The sequence below is a fragment of the Pectinophora gossypiella genome, chromosome 23 (assembly GCF_024362695.1).
Source record: "Pectinophora gossypiella chromosome 23, ilPecGoss1.1, whole genome shotgun sequence".
Classification (NCBI taxonomy): Eukaryota; Metazoa; Arthropoda; class Insecta; order Lepidoptera; family Gelechiidae; genus Pectinophora; species Pectinophora gossypiella.
Window position 1 is genome coordinate 2,038,163 of NC_065426.1, and position 25,177 is coordinate 2,063,339.

Genomic DNA, 25,177 nt, shown 5'->3' on the forward strand with positions numbered 1-25,177 from the left:
AGTGTCGAAATATCGGGAGTCTCATATCCCTACTTTAAACGCGGTAAGAACCCGTTATTGTGTGTTTTAATTATGATAATAACCGCGTAAACTTAAAATGAAATGAAAAAAAAATGAATGATGGAATGGCGATTACTCCACCGACAAGAGCGCAGCTCTTAAATAGAGAGAGAGAAACTTAAAACAATGTATTGTACATTAAAATTATTGATTCATAACTTTACTACTTCTTCTTCGTCGTTCCCTCACAGCTGAGGGTCGCTATTACAGGTTATGGTTTTCAACTCGGTACGGCTATATGCTGCGTGGACCGCTCTCTATATGCTGTCGCCTACCGTCTTCTACAGGATGGCAGACCACCTCGTAGGTGCCCTTTTTCGCGCACGTTTGCCATCCATTTTCCCAACGATGATCTGCTTCTCCAGACTGTGCTTCGGAGACCGCATAATATGTCCGAAGAAGCTTAGGGCACGATTCCGGCATATTGAGGAGAGCCGCGTCGTGATCTTGAGCTCTTTTAATATGGACTTATAACTTACTCGTATAACTGGATAAAATTCATCGAAATAATTGAGCCCGTATTAATTACATTTAAATAAAACTTTAAACCAATGTACACTGTAATATTCTGAATTAAATTATGTACTTACCTACCAAACTCCGCAGACCCTAAAAACCAAATTGGCAATTCTGAGAAGATCGAGAGATATCCACATCTGCTGAGTTGTTGAGTTTGTAAAAAATAAAAGAAATGTCGGACCTTTAAATATGAATGTTAATGAAAGCGGAGAAATATTCAATTAAACTGTAGTACCGCTGTCTTGGGATAATTGGACACATGGTCTTTGTAAAGTTGTGTACACACTACACAGAATGAAATCTTGCAAAAAAAAGAAAAGAAAAAATAACAGTCAGTTATTTTCCACTGCTTTTTATTTGTCTAACCAGCATTGCTTGCTTATGTGAACCATCACCCTGGCGTCATCCCGTTATTGAGTGATTCGGTTAAGCCATTGAGTATACTATCCTCGTGAATCAAACATTGCTGTCTTCAAAAATTCGTCCAGAGAATAAAACAGCTTTTGCAATAGCCATTCGCGCCTTCCAACTTATTTCTTCTATTTCGTGTCCTATACATTGTCAATGTCGATTCTCATAATCGTTTGCAACTGCCTCCATGGTCCAGTGGTTGAGCGTTGGACTCACGATCCGGAGGCCCCGGGTTCGAATCCCGGTGGGGACATATCATAAAAAATCACTTTGTGATCCCTAGTTTGGTTAGGACATTACAGGCTGATCACCTGATTGTCGGATTAAGCCCGGTTACCCCCTTAAGTTGATCCCGGTTACTATTTACTGATTTAAGTGAATAATCGTTACATGAGCCATGTCAGGGGCCTTTGGCGGCTCAATCATAACCCTGACAGTAGGGTTGACGAAGTTGGTATTCCACCTCACAACCGACACGATAAGAAGAAGAAGATCGTTATATATGTACTGTTGGTATACCTATCTAAATAAATAAATAAATCGTTTGTAACTTGGCTAAGGCCCTAGTGTAACTACAGCCTAAAATAGCAAAAGCAGATTCCACTAATTAAAGCCGAAGACAAATTATCCTACACGCCACCGGGCAGTGTTTATTGCGGTAATCCACGCAAAAACTCGCCAAAAATGTTAATTATTACCGTATTGTTATACCGATATTACCGTTAGGTCATAAGGCGTGATTACGGTAATATGTTTGGTAATGTTATTCAGCTAAATATGTGCGTCAGCTTCGTAGCTTTTAGTTAGGTTATTTCGTAAAGTAAAGGAAAATTCTTATATATTTAAATAAGTATACTTATTTATTTAAAAAAGGGTTATGTGTTTGAGCGCTATGTAACTAACTTAACTTACTTATCTAATAGCTACAAGCTATTTTTTTTGTGGATGGCTGATGCCTAAACTAAGTACTAAACTTGTAATATAGGACATCAGGCCCTTCCCCGAAATTTACAACTTTACACCCCCGTTGCTATGCGCCATATAATAAACAATACCTAGGCAACGGGGTTTGCCAGATCTGATCTGATCTGCCAACAACAAGAAAGAAAAATTTGAAAAAAAGAAACCAGTGTCCTTACTAATATTTTTTTTTCTAAGATCACTCTCAAGATTTGTCATTGGCACATCGCTAGTCGCGGATGCCAGAAGAAAAAACAATTTTTTTTACAACAGGACCATTCCTAAGAACGTCAGATCCATCACTGTTTACAAAGAAATATTAGTCGTCGAAACAAAATTAGCGGAGTCATGAAAGCGGTATAAAAACTACAAAGCATTTCATATTGCTATCAAGATAAACTAACAAGGGAACCATTCACTTGAAAATCACGAAGTTAGTTTAAAAAATACAATTTGTTAGTCACTGATAACGAATTTGTAGAGAACCGTATTTTACTGTAACCGGGATTTTCCATATTTTTATGACTGCGGGACCGAATGCATAACTTATCTTAATTTCGGACAAAAAAAAATATGCATCAGAAAGTGATTTTTGACATACAGTCACGAGCAATATAATGTACCCACTTTAGGACTCTGTTGCACTAACATATTTGACATGTAGTGAGACTTACAGTTCAATTTGTCAAAAAAGTTAATGTGACATGGTACCGAAGTGTACATATTAATGCTCGTGACCGTACGTCCTCACTGGGATTCAAACCCAACATCAACTACTGGACTACGGAGGCCGTTACAACTCATGCGAAAAAGAAGACATATTTAATGGAGTATTAAACTGCATTAACTCGACCAGGAATCCTACTGCTACTGCTGTCTAGAAAGTACCATATCCAAAACCTAACTGGCAACCGGATGAGAGCCCTCAGCAGCGTCCAATATTTCGTGACTTTTCTAACCGAAGTATGTGTATTTTTTTGCTAAAATGTCTTATTGACATTTCCAAAAGGTGTAAATCAGTTCATATAACGACCTCCGTGGTTCAGTAGTTGAGCGTTGGGCTCACGATCCGGAGGTCGTAAGTTCGATTCCCGATATGGACATATCACAAAAATTACTTTGTGGTCTCTAGTTTGGTTAGGACATTACAGGCTGATCACCTGATTGTCCGAAAGTAGGATGATCCGTGCTTCGGAAGGCACGTTAAGCAACGGCTTAACGACAACCGAGACCAACGGGTCTCTGTTGCTACTTACTGATGTAAGTAAGTAGTCGTTACATGAGCCATGTCAGGGGCCATTGGCGGCTCAATAATATCCCTGACACCAGGGTTGATGAGGTTGGTACTCCACCTCACAACCAACACGATAGAAGAAGTTCATACAAAAAGTGCATACCGATTGTTCTTCTCTTGTCACTTTTGTAATTGTTTTTTTAGTGTTGTGTTTAACTAAGTGCCGCAATGTCTGATCTTTACCTATTTTTCCATTCTCTTAGGCAGTATAACGATAAAATTTATAAATATTTATGTCCTCCAGCATAATACATATTTTACTTTTTTATGTATTTTTTTAATTATCTGTTTTTTTTTAATTTTAATACAAATTATAATTATTTGAATAATTTAGTTAATTAAAAAATATTTGTATAATTTAGTTATCTACTAAACGATTACGTTGTCTTACACTGCAAATGTTGTGTGCACCTATAATTGGCTTATGTAACAGTCTAATTCCTGATGTAACTTTTATTTTATTTAATGTTTTATTATATAACCTGTTGGTGTACCTTTTTTTAAAAAAATAAAATAAAAAGAATCATCATTATATACCCAAAAACAAAGATAAAAGATGCATATGTTTTATGAGCAAATAAATAATTTTGAATTTTTGAATTTTGAATTTATGAGTATGTCTGTTATCCATGATGATTAGAAGGTTAAACGAAGGAAAATCTTTACAGCGCCATCTATTGTTTTTAAGGAACGTAGCCTGGAAAGACCTTCATTGACAAGAACCAAATAACATAAATATTATACCAAATATTCCTCCGAGACTCAATACCCCGTTATTGAGTAACATTCTTTCCAAAAAACTTAACGTTGCGAAAGAACAAAATGTCTTAACTCATCTATCCGTGGCTGAGTGTACATCACGACCTCATCGCACGATTAAACCTATTGTAGGGAGATAATATTGCGGGTAACTGTACCCGATCGCTAGTAGACAAATAAGGAAACTTGGTCGGGCTATGGAATCCGCGTTTTCTGACAGCGAATAAAAAATAAACATTATTTTCCCAAGTAGTAGTTTTTGGCGGGAAGAAGAGAGGAATGGCGATTACTCCACCGACAAGAGCGCAGCTCTTAAATAAAGAGAGAGACTAGTACTCTTATCATCGATCTGTGTTGAAATTAGAGACAGAAAACATCGAAAACACGTTTCCAAAAAAATGTTACGTAATGTGCATAAAAATATTTAATGCACTACCTGAGCACATAAAACAGCTACCCTTCCTACAATTTAAAAAGAAATTACAAAATTGGCTGCTCGAAAATATGTTTTATTCAATTGAAAAATTCATTGAATCCAAAAAATAACACTTAAGTCACATAATTTATAATAGGAAATAAATAGAAATGAATTTGATAATATTAATCAAAATGTATTACAACTATATTTTGCATGCTATAGATTTTAAGCTAAATAGGTTAAAAGCGACTATTAATAACATAACATCTGTAAAACCCTATTTAATACTAATAAAAAAAAATGAATTTGAATTTGAAAAAGTATGCGACTCTATAACTTCGTGTAACTATTACCTAAACTGTACTATAGCACGTACACATAAATATGTTTTAAGTACACTATGTACGTAGTACGTACATCAATCAATACGTATAATTAGAAACAGAGAATACCGGGAATTGTGCGTAATAGGTGGCCCCACTGGTGAGTACCGGGAATTCTCCGTACTGGGTGGCTCCAATAGTATGCTCTGTAGCGGAGTCACTTTAATTCGTTATTTTCTTTCTTACTATAGCACGTACATATAAATTCTTTTTTCTACTCCTCTACTTTAATCTGGCATTTAAATAACCAAAAAGTCTAATATAAGTACACACATAATTAAACTCTTTGAAAAAGTGTACGCTCTATGGCCTATAAAAGCATTGTTTACAAAGTGTAACTGTACTATAATGTCGCCAAAAAAGCATTGTTGTTGTTTTTTTTTTTTTTTTTTGACCTGGAAACTGGCACCTTTACTTTGTTTGGTGCCATAGATATACTATAAAAAAAAGTATACATTTGCCGCCATTTTCCCGCGCGTTGGAAAATAAATTGGACAAAATACCGATCTACATATCAACACGACCAATGTACCCAATATTACCATGTCACACAATACCATTCAAAATTTACATCTTCATTTTTATAAATAAAATTTTTCTTTGTATAATTTTTGTTTCATTTAAAATTACGTCGTCGTAGAAAAAGTATTGTATGCAACGTTGTATAACTAGGTCAAAAAATGCTCGTGGCGTCTCTTATTGCGATGTTCGCCAAGGCTCACATCGCAACTCACGCCACTCGCATTTTTTGACCCTTCTTATACAACTGTTGCATAAAATACTATTCACGAACACTAAGTGCATAGTACGTACATTAAAGTATATATGGTGTCCAACTGCATTGGAAGTGATGGCCTTGCGACAAATCGTCATACAAAATGTATCAAGTTCCGCAACGCAGATCAACGGTCTAGTGCGCCGTGGCTGGTGTGGCGAGCGCCTATTTCACAGTCGGCCATTTGCAATCCCGCTAACCTCCGTTCTCGTGGCCACTTATCCCGCGAACGGTCTGACGGACCGCTATCCAGGGTTCCCATGAAACGTCTGATTTATTACAACTTGATTTGTCCTGAGGAACCCTAATTTGGTGTTGTCATATTTATGTCCCGTCTTATAATTGTTCGGTACTAAGATTTGTAACGGCCAAAGTCTTATTTAATGTTACGGATTGGATTTATTAATAGTTACGTCGTTTTGTGTAGTGGATAGGAATGTAGAGGGTTAAGTCTGTGGTTCAGGGTTTAATTCTTGATTGGGCCGATTCAAAATTGCAATTTTAACTTAACATAACAAATAATCAAAATCAAATCATTTATTGAACAAACAGGAAAATACAAAACAAAAAAAAATAGAAAGAGTACAATAGGTGGTCTTATTGCTAAGTAGCGATCTCTTCCAGGCAACCTAACTTAGTTGGCACGACCATTTATATACGGCGATACGGCTCACCACCTATCACGTTGGTCTAATAGAAAGGTGTGGGTGCTTAGTTCATTTTGCGATGGATGTACCTCTGACTAGCCCAATTGGGATTATTCAATTCAGTGGTTTCGATTTAGAGCCCAAGCCGAGAATCGAACCCGAGACACAACGATGTAAGTCACACGTTCTCCGAAAGTATCACGGATTCGAGGGTATGATTAGGACTCAAACGAACTTACCTGTAAAGTGATGTTTGATTCCAATTATGCGAGGGTGTCAACCGAAGACGATTATTTACTTGCAGCAGTACATGAGCATGTATCATCTTCATCACACATTTAGAGTATAAGCCTCGAAAGAAAACTGATAAATGATAAGCAGCTGAATGCATTTTTTTTTTGTTACATCCAGTCCAACATAGATCAAACAGTTACATAACATTCGTTGCTTGTTTTAAAGTTAAGGTCATTGTACACGAACAATGGTTCTGATGTGATACCGAATAACCTACGTCACGGCTGGTAAGCGCTGGTGGTACACCGAGAGATGGAGTGCCGATAAGAAAGTAGCATAACATAATAACACAGCAACATAGGCTTCTTCTTCTATTATATTGTCCGAAAGCATGAGAGCTAAGCTGTTACCGGTTACTACTTACTGATGTAAGTAAGTCGTTACATGACCCATGTCAGGGGCCTTTGGCGGCTCAATAGTAACCCTGATACCAGGGTTAATGAGGTTAGTAATCCACCTTCAATTTAAAATTATATAAACTAAATAAAGAATAGAGTAAAATAAATAATATAAACGCATGGGGAAAAACTACTACACCTTAACAATAAATACTCGTATCATAAATCAATTCCTTACATCAGCAAGTACTCGTTACATGAGCCAGGGGCCTTCGGCGGCTCAATAATAACCCTGATACCAGTGTTGTTGTGGTTGATAATCCACCTTATAACCAACACGAGAGAGATCTAGATGAGCCCATTCCACCATCCCCCTTTTATCTTCGGACTTCCAGACGAACGGCCGGGTTCCATCCCTATTTGTTGGATATCCCAACTATTCGCACAAAGCGCTTCGCATCGTCCTTCATATGCGTACTGCTAAGGAGTAGAATTCTCTGCCGTCTTCTGTATTTCCGAATGCATATAACCCGGGTGCTTTCAAGGCCAGAGTGAACAGGCACCTTCTGGGCGAGCTCGCTTCATCTTAGGCGAGTCTGGAGCCAAGAGTAAACCCATCAAAGGTAAAAAAAAGAAGATCAATTCCTTATCGCACTCGGTGTGTTTCGACCGTAACCCGCGGTGCGTATAAACTTTTTAGTGTTTAGCGGCCGCACTACACATTTGTGGTATAACGGTTCGTATCTCGCTCCGGTAGCCAATATCTGGCAAACATTATCTTCTACCGCAGCCGAATAAATTATCTCAAATAAAGAAATATGTTCAATATAAGTAGGTACTTACCTATGCCGTGTAGTGTGGTATCTCAGTCGGAAGAACACCACTGAATGCCACTGACCACGTGATAAACATTTAAGATCCCAACATGAATTCTATAAAAAATATCGAAAGTCATTGGTTTAGATCCGTATTTGGAACCTGCGACCTCACAGTGACAGTCAAGTGACCTGAAATCAAAGTACTGAATAACTTAAATTGTATTTCTATTGTTCCAGATGTGAAGCTATGGCAGCCACTGACGGCCAAGTCGTGGTCGCGGCAGCGCGCTGGTCCGACGAGGGTCACTACCTCCGCGAGTTCGCCGCCAAGAACCGCCTACCAAACGTCGCCAAGATCATCAAAGGCCAGTATGGAGGCCTTGGCGTCCCCACCCTACCAAGCCCAGGGCTTCAAAGCACCGCCCTTCTTATATCAGCTGGCAAGAGAAAGAAAATCATCGCCCAAGCCATTAAACTTAAAGAAGGACGACGCATGGTCAGCATCGGACCAAGAATCGCCATTCCTGACACTTATAGTGGCTATTTCGAGCTATTAAGCGAAGAAGGCAGAGCAGTCAGATGCATAGAGTCCGTATCAGAACTGGCTAGAAGAAAGCTCGACAATGGGTGCTTAGTAAGAGAACCAGTTAGGGTCATCTGCGCTAAAACAGATCAAGATGGCAATATAACCGCTGATGGTGCGAGAAATCTACCAGCAGGAGAAGTTATAATGCCAAAAGGAGAAACATTTTTAGGTAAAAATAAGTATCTCAAATGCACTGACACAAAAGGAGATACGATACTGCTAAGTCTAGACCAGAGAGGTAAGTTTTCTGCTGTCGCCAAAGAGGAAAACATCAGTGGTGTACATACAGCAAAGACTCTTCTTACTAAGCGGTTGCCTATTACCGTCAGATTGGTCCACGGCACCACTCCAAGAGGCCTGAAGAGTGCAAGCCACTTCGTGCCAGAACTAAGACTGCTATCCATGTTCGAAGAGGAACATGTTTTCGCTTTGCCATTACAGAAAGAAGGGAACGCCTTAATCGCTTTGCCTTTAGCTGCACCGTTAAAGATGCAAAGATGCAAAAACGAGGAGCAAATTAAGAACTTCATGGAATTCTCTAGACTAGTGGAAAAGTGCAATCGTTTGCTTGTAGATGTAGTCGACAGGATACACGTACTTGATGGCAAGTTGGGTGACCCTAAGAGGCTGTTGAGTGCTCCGTTACATGCGCCTCAGTTAGTCAAAACTGGTTACTTCTTGAGGCGAAGCGCTTCAACCGACACAGCCAACCAGCACAAGCATTTATCCCGCCACAGTCACATCTACAGCAGCCATAGAGATGAGAACAGTGCCCCTGATGAATACGACGAGATCGATCAGATCTACGACTACGTTCGAGGCTTCGCACCGCTTCCGAAGAACTTGAAGGCGTCTTACTCTAACGAACCCGCTCCGAGACACGAATCAGCGCCATCATCCCCCGCCCCGACCCCAATCCACATGCCTTTAATAACAGAAATCAAGCCAGAACCACCCCCTATAGAAACCATACCGACAAAAAAGCCGCTCAACATCCAAAAAGCCGAAAAAAGAACACGCAAATCAACTTTGACGGCGAAGGAAGTGCCAGTCACTGTTTACAAAGAGAAGTGCTCCATAGCTCCAGCAGCGAATCTTCCCAAATTGTACATTAAGAATAGTGTGAATAACAATAAGAGTCGGATGGTTTTCCGTCAAAAAAGTCATTCTCCTACCAAGGAGGCACCTAGTCCGATCGCTAGTCCTGTCAGGCCTTTAACTAAAGGCGATTCCCCGATCTTCAACATTCGCTATAAGAGCTTATCAAATATCCACCAAGCAATGGAACTGGATGGGACGTTGGACTCGAGTCATTCAGGGGGTCGGACTTCGGGCGATTCCGGGAACGGGCCGAAGTTACCCGAGAAACGGTCTAGGAAACTAAGCAGGCCTAAATCCTTGACGAATCTGGTTTGGGAGCTGAAAGGGTGTCCTGTCGAGACGACTGAGAAACCAAAATCTAGGTCTAAAAACGAAAGCTACAAGAAGATTGGGAACAAACTGTCTTTGGGAGCGCAGAAGCGGGTACCAACATTGTACCTCTAAATTACAGGTGAGTGATCTATGTATATTGCATTTTTTTCGATATCGCCGCCTTTATATCCCAATTGGCATAGTCATAGTTGTATTGCAACTCTGACTATCATACCATAACCCACCATACCACCAAACCATAGATAACCATAACCATATTGACCATAGTCCCACCGGGATTCGAACCCGGAACCTTCTGATTACGAGCCCGACGCTTAACCACTCGACCACAGAGAATCATAGCGTACTATGACGATTGAGATTCCTCTAGTATACAGTTAGTTCATGCCCTAGGCTTGTGCCCATTGCTACACCCCGGACACTTCATACAAAACACCTCGTTTTACACAGACACTACACATTGACGTTATCGTACACGCGCATCGGTGTGTGTGACGTCTAACGCCCATACGATTAAAGACTAAAGCAAGACCGGGGGGTGAGGTAAACCTAGCTCAGCCGCTGGTGCGGAGCGGAGAGTTACCGTTCTATACATAAGTAGTGTTATTCCTTATTCTATGACCATATTGTAGCTACAGCTATGGCTTTTGCTGAGCTGCAGTCGCTTCGGCATTATTTATAATTCAATTGTTAATTACTAAACATTGGCCCCGATTCCTGCAGACACCTCCTAATTTTACTTTAAGTTATACCTGTCATTTTATTATCCACCGAATCTCGCTGGTATGCAAACCGTTCGACGTGTGCTGTCAACATAATTCTATCGGGTTATGGCCAATGTAAGATTTTTATACGGTTGTTTTTGTGCTTAAAATTGACGTGTGTTCCGTAAATTTTATACTTGTCGATTACCCGTCCCTTTCCTTTTCGGCGGATAAGAAAATGACAGATATAACTTAAAATAAAATTAGGTGGTGTTTACAGTAATTAGCACTAATGTATGTAATGTATACGTAATTAGGTTTTTTTGCCGAATAGATATTTTTCTTTCTTCTTTCTTTCTTTCTTTTTGTTGGAATGCAAATAACTGACGCAAATAATTCCTTATTCTATGCCATAACCATACTAAGTCTGTAGGTATTTAAACCACTAGCAGTAATATGCATCTACAAACACAAATAGGTATGCAGGACATGTAATTTGACATATCACGAAGTAAGCAATGTAACTGGCGACTTGCAAAACATCAGAAGATGGGTCGACGTTGGGATACATTTTAGCTTGCATTTACAAACGTAAACTCACGCCTCAAAGCTCTATTTCTTCCAATTATTTTCAATCCGAGTAGAAACCTAAGAAATATAGATGGCGCTTTATCCCTTTAGCGTAATAAGTATTCAAAAATAGAATATAATAAACTGGCTTTTGCCCGCGACTTCGTCCGCGTGGCGTGTCAAATTGCATGCATCTAACTTAGGCTGTTTAGATCTTTTCATACAACATTTTTTTCCCGCTAACTTCCGTTCCCGTGGGAATTTTGCAATATCCTGTTGCAACTAAGCTTTAAGTTTACTAAGGTACCTGCATGCCAAATTTCAAGCATCTAACTTTAGTGGTTTAGATTTTTCATACATACATACATACATAAACTCACGCCTATTTCCCACCGGGGTAAGCAGAGCCTATAGAATTCCATATGCTTCTATCCTGACACACTAGATTTTTCATACAAAAGGATTTTCCCGCTAATTCCCGTTCCCGTGAGATTTTCGGGAATTCCTTTCTTAGTGCACCTCTACGATACCTGAGCTACGTCCCTTCCTCAAGTGCCTACGTTTAGCCGTTTAGGATGTGCGTTGATATGTCAGTCAGTGAGTCAGTCAGTTTCTCCTTTTATATATTTAGATAATTGTGTGATATTTGGATAAGATATGTATAGAATTATGTCGCTACCTATATTGGTTCTCTTTATTTTGATCAAAATAATTATGAGTGGAAGATGAGTTGTGCCTGGGCGTAATAACAAGGGCAATAATTTCTACCCAAAACAAAGATAAAAGATGCATTCTGTCTGTAATCCATGATATTAGAAGATTAAACGAAGGCACCGTTGTACGGTCACGAGCATTAATATGTATACACTTTGGTTCCATGTCACATTAACTTTTTTGACAAATTGAACTGTAAATCTCACTAAATATCAAATATGTTAGTGCGACAGAGTCCTAAAGTGGGTACATTATATTGCTCATGACTGTACAGCGCCGTGTATATTTTTTTGGGGTATATAACCTGAAAAGTTCCTTATTGAAACCACATTTTTTTACCTCGGTTCCGTGGTAGCTCAGTTCGTAGAACGTTTGCTTCTCACTTTGAGGTCGTAGTTTCAATCCAGCACAGGCCTAAACCAATGATTGTCGAATTTGTTTTCAAATTAATATTTGGATCATAAATGAGGAAACCCACATTCCCGAGAAATGCATTTTCGGAGGTATGTGACCTAAACTGTGTCAGACAGGCAGTCGCTTCTGTAAAAAAACCGGACCTGTCAAGTCTTCAAGTTAGGTTAGGCGGACCCTGTGGAAAACGAGATAATGCCAGGCAGATGATGATGACTTTTTACTTAGATTGAACCTAGCTTGTATATTGTGAGCTTTTGTTAAAAAAATCCTATGTGAAATTGTGTTTTTTTTTAAACGCGCTTACGTGTTTTCTCTATAAAGCAACAATATACACATTACACATAATATAAATAATTTTACTACATCCTTCCCGGTAGTAAATTATATAAATTGAGTTGTATATCTAAATTACCATATCCTGTACGAAGTTCGTTGACACGTAGCTAGCAAAAAACATTCCAATCTAGATAATATTTTACGCTACTTTAACTCACTGTTTGTTACCTAAGTACTAATTTGAATGTTGTAAAAAAGATTCGCAGATTTGAATAGGGAATTAGTTTTTTTTTTAAGATTAAATTGTATATTTAAGCCGGTTGAAACATGGAAACGGCCTCTGTGGTCCAGCGGTTAAGCGTTGGACTCACAATCCGGAGGCCCCGGGTACGAATCCCGATGGGGAGATATCACAAAAATCACTTTGTGATCCCTAGTTTGGTTAGGACATTACAGGCTGATCACCTGATTGTCTGAAAGTAAGACGATCCGTGCTTCGGGCGGCACGTTAAGCTGTTTCTGTTACTATTTACTGATGTAAGTGAGTAATCGTTACATGAGCCATGTCAGGGGCCTTTGGCGACTCAATCATAACGCTGACACCAGGGTTGCTGAGGTTGGTGTTCCATCTCACAACCTACACGATAAGAAGAAAAGAAGTCTTTATTGTTTAAAATACAAAACATTTCTATCTATGTTTTAAAAATCTAGTCATAAGTATCTGGCTCTGATAAATAATCATTTTCAACTTATATCTGTCACCGTAAAATTGTAAATAACGTTAGATTATAATCTATCGATTTGAATCATTTATGCATTTTAAGAGAATCCCAAATTAACATTATGCTCACTCTAATAGTTTTGTAACTCTATGGTATAGCACGCGAGGTGCGTTTCGTATCACAATTTGACGGTTTCACTTCGATAGATTATAATCTGACGAATAATAATACGTTAAATTGTAAGCAGTATATTACGTTTCACAATTTTTCGACAGTTCGCGAGATAGATTATAATCTAACGTTATTTACAATTTTACGGTGACATATCGAACGTGACAAACGATAAAGCTCGAACTATCAAAGATGCTAAGAATTATGATTTATGACTTGTAACCACGCCTTAGACACTCCATACAAAAATCTTACCGGGTACCGCCTTATCGTAAGTGCGAGCGAGACACAGTATCTACACATGCTCTCTCCCTTACTCCTCACCGGTTTAAGGCCATTTAGACTAACGTAAGACCCAGAGGGGGTGAGGTAAATCTAGCTCGGCGTCCGATACGAGTTGGTGCGGGACGGAGAGTGACCGTTCTATAAGTAGTATTATTCTTTAATAAATAAATAAAAATGTTTATTACTCTCACCACAAAAATGTACAACTTCGTGCTGTCTTGGCTTAGAACATAAAATTTTGTGGGAGCTGGTTCTTGTTAAAGGCTTTACGCCTGTGCTACAAGTAACCAGGCCCCGCGCCTTGGATATTAATGATGACTCTAAGGTTACAAAAAGAAACATATACTATGGTGAAAATTGAGAAAAAAGGAAAAAAAGTGAAAATAAAGTAAAAACGGTTGAATCAGTTTTAGTTAAACTAGACTTAAAATTAAATTAATAACTAAAACTAAAACTTTATTCTATAGTTGTAGATATTAGCATTAGTGATGTGTTTCCTAGTCGATCGATTTCGCTCCATCTAACAGTATGTAGTAATACCTTTACTTAACTACCGTGGAAGACATAAAGCCTGAATAGTGCCTATATAATGCCTGAAGCTAATATCGTTAACCTATGAATACCTTAACGATACATCGGTATTTTACAACTCTAATACAACAAGTAACGATTGGCAAGAGGAAAGTCTGACATTTATGAAGGGAATATGTTTGCAAACTACCGGCCATAGAGTAGAAAAACTAATAGATATTACAACAATAATAATAAAACACGTTATGTGCACACTTTACAAGACATTTACAGTATAAACTTATTCTAAGGTGGGCTTATCGCTAAGTGCAATCTCTTCCAGATAACCTTCGGCGGAGGATATAGTACACTTGTACTGCTGCAGTGAAGCGCGCAAAAGAGTAAAATAAAATACAAAAATAATTGACACATTTACATATAGGTACGATTACATTTACGACATCACATTGAAAACCTCAAAAATAACAGTATTTCTCCACTATTTAATGGATGTTATTATACATACAAACCTTCCTCTTGAATCACTCTATATATTAAAAAAACCGCATCAAAATTCGTTGCGTAGTTTTAAAGATTTAAGCGTACATAGGGATATAGGGACAGAAAAAGCGACTTTGTTTTATACTATGTAGTGATATGTTTATTATTGTCTATAAAATCGTTAAAAATCTTGATTCAATGATATTTAATCCCACTTACAAAAAAATACCATTGACCTGGTAGGTATTTCCGCGTGTCCTGTCTGTTTCGTTTTATTTTCTTTGGTGCATTGCATCTTGTAACATTTGCAATAACCTCTTATTGAGGAGTGTTTTAAACTTAACTGACAGTTGGTTTAATCGAGTTTGAATAAATATTTGGATTTGACCGAAAAAATATACGAAATGACCTCCGTGGTCCAGTGGTTGAGCGTTGGGCTTATGATCCGGAGGTCCCGGGTTCGAATCCCTTTGTGATCCCTAGTTTGGTTAGGACATTACAGGCTGATCACCTGATTGCTACTGAGGATTCAAACTGTAACTTTACTATGTTATCTACTGAATAAATATATATTTGAATATTCGAATAAGTATAACAACTTGGTCTAAACTTCTAAACACATTATTATCATAGTTAAAACTAACCAATCATACTGTGATATGACTTATAGTGCATAGTGTATAATTTTAGACATTTGACAGGAAGCGCCATGACATTATTCGATATCACCTTGATCCTATGCGCAGACGCCGCTCGGCTGTTTACGGACCTCTCGTATGCTTTCGAGTGTTTATACAAGTTGATTTAGATTATCTGACCTAGACGTGTAATTTTTTAAAAAGACGCTTATGTAATTTTCACTTCTTCTATCGTGTGGGCTGTGAGGTGGAGTACCAATCTCATCCACTCTGGTGGCGGGGTAACTATTGAGCCGCCAAAGGCCCCTGACATGGCTCATGTAACGACTACATACTTACATCAGTAAGTAGTAACCGGGACCAACGGCTTAACGTGCCTTCCGAAGCACGGATCATCTTACTTTCGGATAATCTGGTGACCAGCCAGTAATGTCCTAACCAAACTAGGGACCACAAAGTCATTTTTGTGATATATCCCCACCGGGAATCGAACCCGGGACCTCCGGATCGTGAGGCCAACGCTCAACCACTGAACCACGGAGGTCGTTAGTTTTCACTGTAAACGTATAAAGTGACATTATAACTTTATTTCATCGTTATAATGGAAACTCGCTAATACCTTTCTGACGAACACAAATACAATAACACACAAAATTTTCCCTTATTCCATTTCCCATTTTGATTGTCTTAATTCCACACAAATTGGTTGAAGCCATGCGATTTCACAACATATTCATTAGAAGCTTTATACCGTAGTAAGCTTGCTGGCAAATTAAGTGCCCACAAACTCCCTAATGGGTAGGTGCGCCGCTGCGCCCTGTTTTTGCACGACAGTGTACCACTCCCGTCGTTATTTTTATTCGCAAGGAATTATGATCATGAGTTTTCATGTACTTCGTAGTTTGGTAATAGAATTATATTTTAAATGTTATAAACAGGCAATATTAATACCCCATTTGTACGGCCAAGTGGTGAATGGCATCCATAAGTTATCACGAAAATCACTTTGTGATCCCTAGTTTGCTTTGGACATTACAGTCTGATTGTCCGAAAGTAAGATGATCCGAGCTTCGGAAGGCACGTTAAGCCGTTGGTCCCGGTTACTACTTACTGATGCAAGTTAGTAGTCGTTACATGAGCCATGTCAGGGGCCTTTGGCGGTTCAATCGTAAACCTGACACCAGGTTTGATGGGGTTGGTAATCCACCTCACAACCCACACGATAGAAGAAGAATAAACGATACGAATGCTATCTACGTAGATGGACGTCAAACGGCTATTGGTCGAAGGACTAGATACAAATGACATGACGTTGTTGTCATGCAGACCCTACAGATCCAGGATGTTTTTAAGAAAGGAGAGGTCAAGAGTTCTCTAAACCGGCGAGCCTGCATGAATTCTTTGATGAGAGTGCGAAAAGTTCTGTATACTTATTATTGTTTCTTTGCTAGTGTTGACAATTGCAACATAAAAGTACCTTTTAAAAAAAAGGTTATAAAAAAATATATTAATTCTTTACTATTTTTAAATTAATTTTGTATTCATCGATTTTCTCTTATTGTCGGACGTGTTTGTAACCTTTATAATTTCTACTAAAACCGAATTATATACGAAGTGGCAAAACAATCAGCGTTTCCTTTAACACAGTCTGCGAGTGGTGAAATAATCAATCCACACACATTTTAACAGCTAGGCCCCCCAGCATGTTGGAAATTATATTTTTTATGTATGGCAACTCGGCCGTAAAAAATCTCTTCTTTCTGCAACACTGATACATACGTGTGCTCTTTTGCAATTAAATTTATTCAAGTGGATTCGCCGTATTTTTATTGTGAAGAAACAATACAATCCTCTTCATATTGTGTGTCAGGATCGTCGTTATTGTAATTCCGTGGTCCCTGCCTACCCCAACGGGAAATAGGCGTGATCTTACATACATACATACATACATACATAAATAGCCTATATACGTCCCACTGCTGGGCACAGGCCTCCTCTCAATCAACCGGAGAGGGTATGGAGCATACTCCACCACGCTGCTCCACTGCGGGTTGGTGGAGGTGTTTTTACGGCTAATAGCCAGGACCAACGGCTTAACGTGCCCTCCGAAGCACGGAGTCAACTTACTTTTTCGGACAATCAGGTGATTCAAGCCTGAAAAGTCCTTACCAAACAAAGGATAGTCTCACAAAGTGATTTCGACAATGTCCCCATCGGGAATCGAACCCGGACCTCCAGATCGTGAGCCTAACGTGGTCTTATGCCAGGCGTGATCCTATGTATGTTTAAACAACTAACATAATTTAATGTCTACCATCCTGTATATTACACAGGATCTCATTATAGAGTAAAAAACACACACGCCGTATAATGCATTTTTAATATTAATACCTTCAGGATAAGAAACAACAAGTTGAATACAAAAAAAATAGCCAATCTAGTTCTTAGTTCAGGTCTAGTCCAGTCTAAGCTAGGTTATAAATATACTTTGAATAATGTATAAGCTCAATGGCTGAATAGGGCAAACGCCTCTGCCTAGAAAGGTTGCCTTGAAAAAAGTTTGAATTTTATACTCTGTGGATACGTCAAAGTTTCCGTTTGTGAAATGTTTTCTTTTTTCTTTTGTTTTTATGAGTCGAATTAAACTTTAAAGAGGTTTCAAGCATGAGGTTTTTTTTAAACATTACTTAATAGATACTACTCATTGAACCTTCAAATAATAGTGCAAACTGGACTATTCTTTGTTTTTTAACGTAACGTGTTGAAGGTTTGCCTTGGATGGCATTCTACTTGGCCGGACAAATGAGGAGCCCTGAGGGCTCCCACTTGTGGTATATTACTGATCTTTATTTAATTCTATAGAAAAATATAGGTTCATGTTCCAGACATGGTGTGTCAGGGTCGTAGTAAATGTACTTTCGTGGGCTCTGCCTACCCCAAAGGGATATAGGCGTGATTTTTGTATAGATATCAACGTGCCCTCTGAAGTAGGGAATCATCGTAATTTTTCAGACTAACAGGTAATTGGGTAGTGTACAGTCATGAGCAATATAATGTACCCACTTTAGGACTCTGTCGCACTAACATATTTGACATTTAATGAGACTTTGGTACCAAAGTGTATACATATTAATGTTCGTGACCGTACTAGGTTCAAGATAAATTATGAAATTCTGATTACTAAACAAAGACAGATGTAAAAAAAAACAAAAATATCTATATGGTCGAATTGAGAACCTCCTTCTTTTTTGAAGTCGGTAAAAACTAACGAAAAACATTTACTTTTTTCAATTTAACTTATTCAATGAATTTTCTGACAACTTGCAGCTACTATTGATTCGAAGTTCTAATTCTAAAATGGATATGAAGAACCTTATGGTGACAAGGTATCAGCCTATAACAATTGGGTAGTTTTCTAGGTCAAAGATAAATTATGAAATTCCGATTACTAGATAAAGACACATCTAAAACTAACGAAAAACATTTTATTTTTTCTATTTAACTTATTTATGAATTTTAATCAATAAAAACGTAAAAATAAGTCCGACATTTTTTTAAGTTTATTTATGACGTCACAGTGTGCTTTTTCATACTTCCATAGTAATTTCGTGTTTTGACGTTTGGTAAAAAGTAACTGATTTGACTAGTTGGAAACTAGCCTATTTAGCCTGCAATGTCCTAGCCAAACAAATGACAGTCTAAAAAAGGACCTTTTTATAAGTTTTCCTTTGTCTTATAAAAAAAAATAATTTAAAAACATTACTACCAACCATTTATCAAACTAAATTGCACCTTAATTAATAGTGTTATTAAAATGCAATTTCGCAGAAACAGAGACAGTTACCAGATAGGACGATGATAGGCTTGCGTGTAGATAAATGATGCTGATACAAATTAATACCTTAGGGAAATTGCTTAAAGTCTAAGTTGCTTTATCTTCGTCAAACTATTAAATACATTATGCAAACAAAACATACAAGTATGTAATCCCTAATAGGGTGGTCAGAGCTATAAGTAACTGAAGGCAGCTGCTGCTAGCTGCCTATTTTTGATAAACTTCATATACATAACATAAACTGCCTATATATGTCCCACTGCTGGGCACAGGCCTCCCCTCAATCAACCGGAGGGGGTATGGAGCATACTCCACCACGCTGCTCCACTGCGGGTTGGTGGAGGTGATTTTTTACGGCTAATAGCCGGGACCAACGGCTTAACGTGCCCTCCGAAGCATCTCATCTTACTTTTTCGGACAATCAGGTGATTCAAGCCTGAAAAGTCCTTACCAAACAAAGGACAGTCTCACAAAGTGATTTCGACAATGTCCCCATCGGGAATCGAACCTCCAGATCTTGAGCCTAACGCTCTAACCACTAGACCACGGAGGCTGTTAGCTGTTAGCTGCCTATTTTTGATAAACTTCATAAAACTAATATTTAATAAGATGTGTTTAACACACCATTGGCTCGACCATTATATACGGCGATACGGCTCACCACCTATCTATTTATTTTTATTTTATTTATTTAAAAGGTACACACAACAGGTAACAATCATGACATGCGAAAATAAAAGGTTACAGATGTGGGTAATAACTAGATTGAAACCCAAAACGTGTATACACGGCATGGTTAGGAAATTTTGTAACGTGAGGTTAGTTGCAGTTAAATGCTAAAAAGTGGTTAATTACTAAATAACAACAAAATAAAACAAGGAAAAAAAAAGTGAAAAGAAACATTCCGTCTCGGAGGGCAAGCATGGTTAACTACTTTTGTTAGGCACATGGTATTGCTGGCTGAGGACTTCTAGACAGGTAGGTACGTTTGTAGAAAACGTTGGTCTAACAGAAAGCTCGGCGACGTGTGGATTCTTAGTACACCTTGGATGTACCTCTGACTACCCCAATTGGGATATAGTCGTGAGATTATGTGTGATTAACACAGAGGAACTGTGTCCTTTCTAAAATGATAGACAATAGGGTAGTTTCCAACTAGTCAAATCAGTTACTTTTTACTAAACGTCAAAACACGAAATTACTACGGAATTTGTATGAAAAAGTTACCTGTGACGTCATAGAAAAACGCGACAAAGTTTCGCGCTTATTATTACATTTTTCTTTATTAATAATCATAAATAAATTAAATAGAAAAATAAACGTTTTTTGTCACCTTTAGTTCTGTCTTTATTTAGTACTTAATCAGAATTCCTTAATTATCTTTGACCTAGGAAACTAACATAACATAACAAATACTTTATTGCACAAACAGGAAAAAACAACCCAACCCCAACCAACCAACCCAACTACACAATTTTATGGGCTATAAGCTGATATAATATTCTCAAATACTGAGAATTATTGAGGACAGAAGAGGCAAGATGATTAGACACCTAATAAGACACGACGAATTTATTAAAAACATCATAGAAGGAAAGCTAGAAGGAAAGAGAGGAAGGGGAAGACCAAGAAGAGCCTACATGGAACAGATTAAAGAAAAGGTTAACGTCGTGTCTTATAGGGAAGTCAAGGAATTGGCCTTTGATAGACTGGAATGGAAAATGCTACACCGACAAGAGCGTGGCTCTTAAATTGATGATGATAGGCTGAATTCTTGTCACCATAAGGTTCATCATAATAATATCAAATTCAAATAAAAATTCAAATTCAAATTTTATAATTAGTTCTTCGAATTAACAGTGGCTGCAAACAGTGGCTGTCTTTGAATTCTTCTAGCTCTACCTACCCCATTAGGGACCATTATTGTACTAGATTAAGTCACAAGTTAACAGTTTCGACATTCTTTAACTCTACATGAGGTTGTAAAGTTTTTTCCTACAATACCATATATGTACTGGGCTAGAGTCAATTTAGGTGACCGCCTGTTACACCGCAGCTTTTTTTTTTTTTTTTTTTTTTTTTTTTTTTTTTTTTTTTTTTTTTTTTTTTTTTTTTTTTTTTTTTTTTGACGTGACTTATTGTAGATTTGCCGCAGCTGGCATTAACTACTTGGCCGGACAAATGGGGAGCGCTGAAGGCTCTCACCCGGTACAACGCAGTTGGGCGCGAACCTCGGCTCAGGGCGTCGTCTGAGAGGAAAAATATTTGAAAGAATTAATCGACCCTAGTGGGTCGATAGCGATAAGCGCTGAATGAGGGAAATCGTCGACCACGCCGGCGGGGTCGGTATCGGGGTCCTGAAGTGTTTGGTGTCGCGAGCTGATTGGCTGCCTCTATGGCTAGAGTAATCGGGTCGTCGGGATCGTATATTACGTCCTTCGGACGCCGATACTTTTCAGTAATTACACCGCAGCGTATCCACAAGCAATCAATCAGAATCATTTATTCAACGTAATTATCATGGATAAACTTATGAAAGGTCAATGGAACATTTTTGAATTTACGTCATTTCGCAACGTGTTATGACCGAGGAGAAGAAAAGGCAAGAAACTGCAACAGCAACACATCTTTTAAATCAATGAGGTATACATTACAAGTTATTTAATGACTAGAGACATTAATACCAGCCATTTTTATCATTTAAGTAATCATTAATCTTATAATAAGCTTTTTTACATAAAGTAAGCTTCACATGAGCTTTAAATGTATTTTCTGACAAATTAAAAATTATTATCTGGTATATTATTGTAAAAACGTATACATAACCCCAAAAAAGATGAATTTAATTTTCTTAATTTAGAATTTTGAATAGCAATTTTATTTTTATTCCTTGTATTGTAAGTATGACTTTAACAATTTCTCGGAAGGAAAGATACATTTTTAAGGTGATTCAATTTCCATACTAGTTTATTTACTCAAATATAGGCACACGCCACTTAATTTTACATTGAAACTTATTTTGTTGGCAGTTATCAATCAATCAATCAATAATACTTTATTGCACAACAACATAATACAAAGGACATAAACATACGAATAAAACATAAGCACAATAGGCGGCCTTATTGCTAAACAGCAATTTCTGCCAGGCAACCTTAGGGTGAAAGGAGATTCTTCATTGGAGCACGGGCTAGTGCAATAAACATATAATGATACCAACATAACAAAAAAAAAGAATAATAAAAATAATAATAATATAAAGAATAATAACTGCGGATCCTTGGGGACATGAGGCTTTGTCTTTTATTAGGGAACTTGGGAAGCGTCTGCGGGAAAGGGGGCAAGACCCTCGCTCCGGTTCATTTCTGGTTCAGCGTATCTCTCTGGCAATTCAGCGCGGGAATGCTGCCAGTTTGATGGGTACGTTTGAGCCAGGAATGATCCGGGGCGGGCTTTTCGAATGATGACGAAGCTTGTTGCTGATTTCGGTTTGTATTTTGACGAAACTTTTGTGGATTTATGGTTTATTCTTGTTTTTAGTTCCTTTTTGACGAAGCCTGTGGTGGATTTAATTATGTGAATTTATTATTTATTTTACCTATTTATGAATTTAAATATAGAAAAGAATAATAATAATAATATTTATTTATTCCCATAATACATAACATAGCATAATCATCATCCTCCTGCCCTTATCTCACTCTAGGTGCGAACAGCACAACATGTATTCCTCTTCCATTCATTTCTGTCAGTCATCATCTCTGTACTTACACTTTTCACACACAATCCATCCACACTTTCTTGGGTCGTCCCCTGCCCTAAGCATAACATAACATAACCCACACCCCGGATACTTCATACAAACAACCTCGTTTTACACAGACACCACACATTGACGTCATCGTACACGCGCATATAATAATAACCCCCAACCCAATAGCCCAGTTCCCTTTGTTCCCATATTTTGCAATAGTCCTACACGAACTGGGGATTGTCTTTGGGTGCACTCCCATAGTGCATACAGGGATAATCGCCGGTTGGTGTCACACCACATTTAGATTAAACTGTCTTAAGGGGCCTCTACGTGTTGGCTTCGGCCCCACGCACGTCTTCCAAAAGTCCGGGCCTCCATAGGCCCGAGATATGAAAAAGACATACAATAATAATAATATTTATTTAGTCCCATAATACATAACATAGCATAATCATCATCCTCCTGCCCTTATCTCATGTATGTATTACACAACATGTATTCCTCTTCCATTCATTTCTGTCAGTCATCATCTCTGTACTTACACTTTTCACACACAATCCATCCACACTTTCTTGGGTCGTCCCCTGCCCTAAGCATAACATAACATAACCCACACCCCGGATACTTCATACAAACAACCTCGTTTTACACAGACACCACACATTCACGTCATCGTACACGCGCATCTGTGTGTAACGTCTAACTCCATACGATTCAAGTCTAAATTATGTTGGAGGGGGTGAGGTAAACCTAGCTCAGCCGATGGTGGGGAGCGGAGAGTTGCCATTCTAAACGAAGTGTTATTCCTTATTCTATTCCTAAAGTTTTACTTAATAGCCCGGATTCCCGTAGACACCTTCAAAGTTTATTTTAAAGTATACCTGTCATTTTCTTATCCACCTAAAAGGATAGGGACGGATGATTAACAGCTGGTAATTTTAAAATGAATGAGTGAGTGAATGAATAACCAAATAGTCATAGTCAAAACGTATGTAATATGCGGCCTTAATTCTAAATTGCAATCCAGGCAACCTTTGGTACTAATGCAATGCAATAACTCTTTATTGAACACGCAAGAAATATATTACATAAACAATTTTATTACTCACAAATTCTGACAATTCTTCTCTTCCCTTCTTCTAATACTTTTATCTCCTGTTGGGATATAGGGCTCGAATAATAGATTAGATTAGAAAATACTGATAATTAAGCCACTTTTTGTAGTAACTTATTGTATTCGCATATGACAGCGCTGAGGCGCTCCCCATTTGTCCGGCCAAGTAGTTAATGCCATACGAAGGACAACAAGTCTTCTTCTTTTTCTGTTCCCCTTCTCACTTTAGGTAAGGTAGGTTCTCCTATTATTTTTGTTCAGCCAGACCGTCTTAGGTTTTCGGATCGTGTTTTCGGTTTGGAGAAGAGAAAAAAAACGCTACATTGTAACAGGCGGACACATCTTAGTCCTACAATTTCGTAAACTTAACGGTTCGCTCTATTCATTTCCTTTTAAGGCTTGTAAGAAAGTGCTTTCTCATGATGTTTTAACAGACACAAATAGATTTTTGTAAACATCTCCATGGGTTTTACGAGCGCAATCGGGTTTTGATGAGATTAAGATTAGAGCATACAATATAGAATAATACTACATATATTCTTCACTGTATCTTATATCTATGCATCGTTATAATTTCTTTGTGAAGTGATGTTAATAAACTGGATATTCCTGTTGGTGATTGGTGATTCTAGATTAAGTAAATTAAATTCATCTTTTTTGGGGTTATGTATACGTTTTTCCAATAAAATACCAGATAATATCTTAAATTTGTCAGAGATTAAATTTAAAGCTCACGTGAAGCTTACTTTATGTAAAAAATAAGATTAATGATTACCTAAATGATAAAAATGTCTGGTATTGAATGTGTTCCTCTAGTTAGTTAAATAACTTGTAATATACCCTCATTGATATAAAAGATGTGTTGCTATTGCAGTTTCTTGTCATTTCTTCTCCTCAGCCATAACACCTTCCGAAATTACGTAAATTCAAAAATGTTACATTAACCTTCAACAAGTTATCCATGATAATCAAATTTAAATAGGTACATAACATTGGTTTTATTAATATTAATTATTGAAAATTACTTGACGTTTTACTTTATTGTTATCTAATACTTATTTCCAAAAAACGTTATTATAAAGTTAGTGATTATTTAGAAGATATGAATGCATGGGATTAACTGTCTGAGAACTGATATTAAGCAGCTAAATTAATCAATTCTATAACAATATTACTTTTATTTAAAAAAAAAATAATGTGTCGAGGTTTTTCTTGCAGCTTCTTTTCCCCGGCTATACAGGTTGTGAGAAACTGTAGTAGTTTTAGGCGGATG

The 25,177-nt window shown here is 37.8% G+C and overlaps 1 protein-coding gene and 1 long non-coding RNA gene across 2 annotated transcripts in view; both read left to right on the forward strand.

Moving 5' to 3' along the window:
* The window catches only part of LOC126377438 (uncharacterized), a 216,285-nt gene that overhangs the window by 185,250 nt on the left and 5,858 nt on the right, over positions 1 to 25,177 (forward strand). The gene's annotated exons all lie outside the window — the stretch shown is intronic.
* The window catches only part of LOC126377342 (uncharacterized), a 149,332-nt gene that overhangs the window by 118,297 nt on the left and 5,858 nt on the right, over positions 1 to 25,177 (forward strand). Inside the window, exon 5 of the mRNA XM_050025047.1 lies at positions 7,914 to 9,814. Coding sequence (XP_049881004.1) covers positions 7,924 to 9,807 — 1,884 coding nt within the window. The 5' untranslated portion in view covers positions 7,914 to 7,923 and the 3' untranslated portion in view covers positions 9,808 to 9,814. The remainder of the gene's footprint in view (positions 1 to 7,913; positions 9,815 to 25,177) is intronic.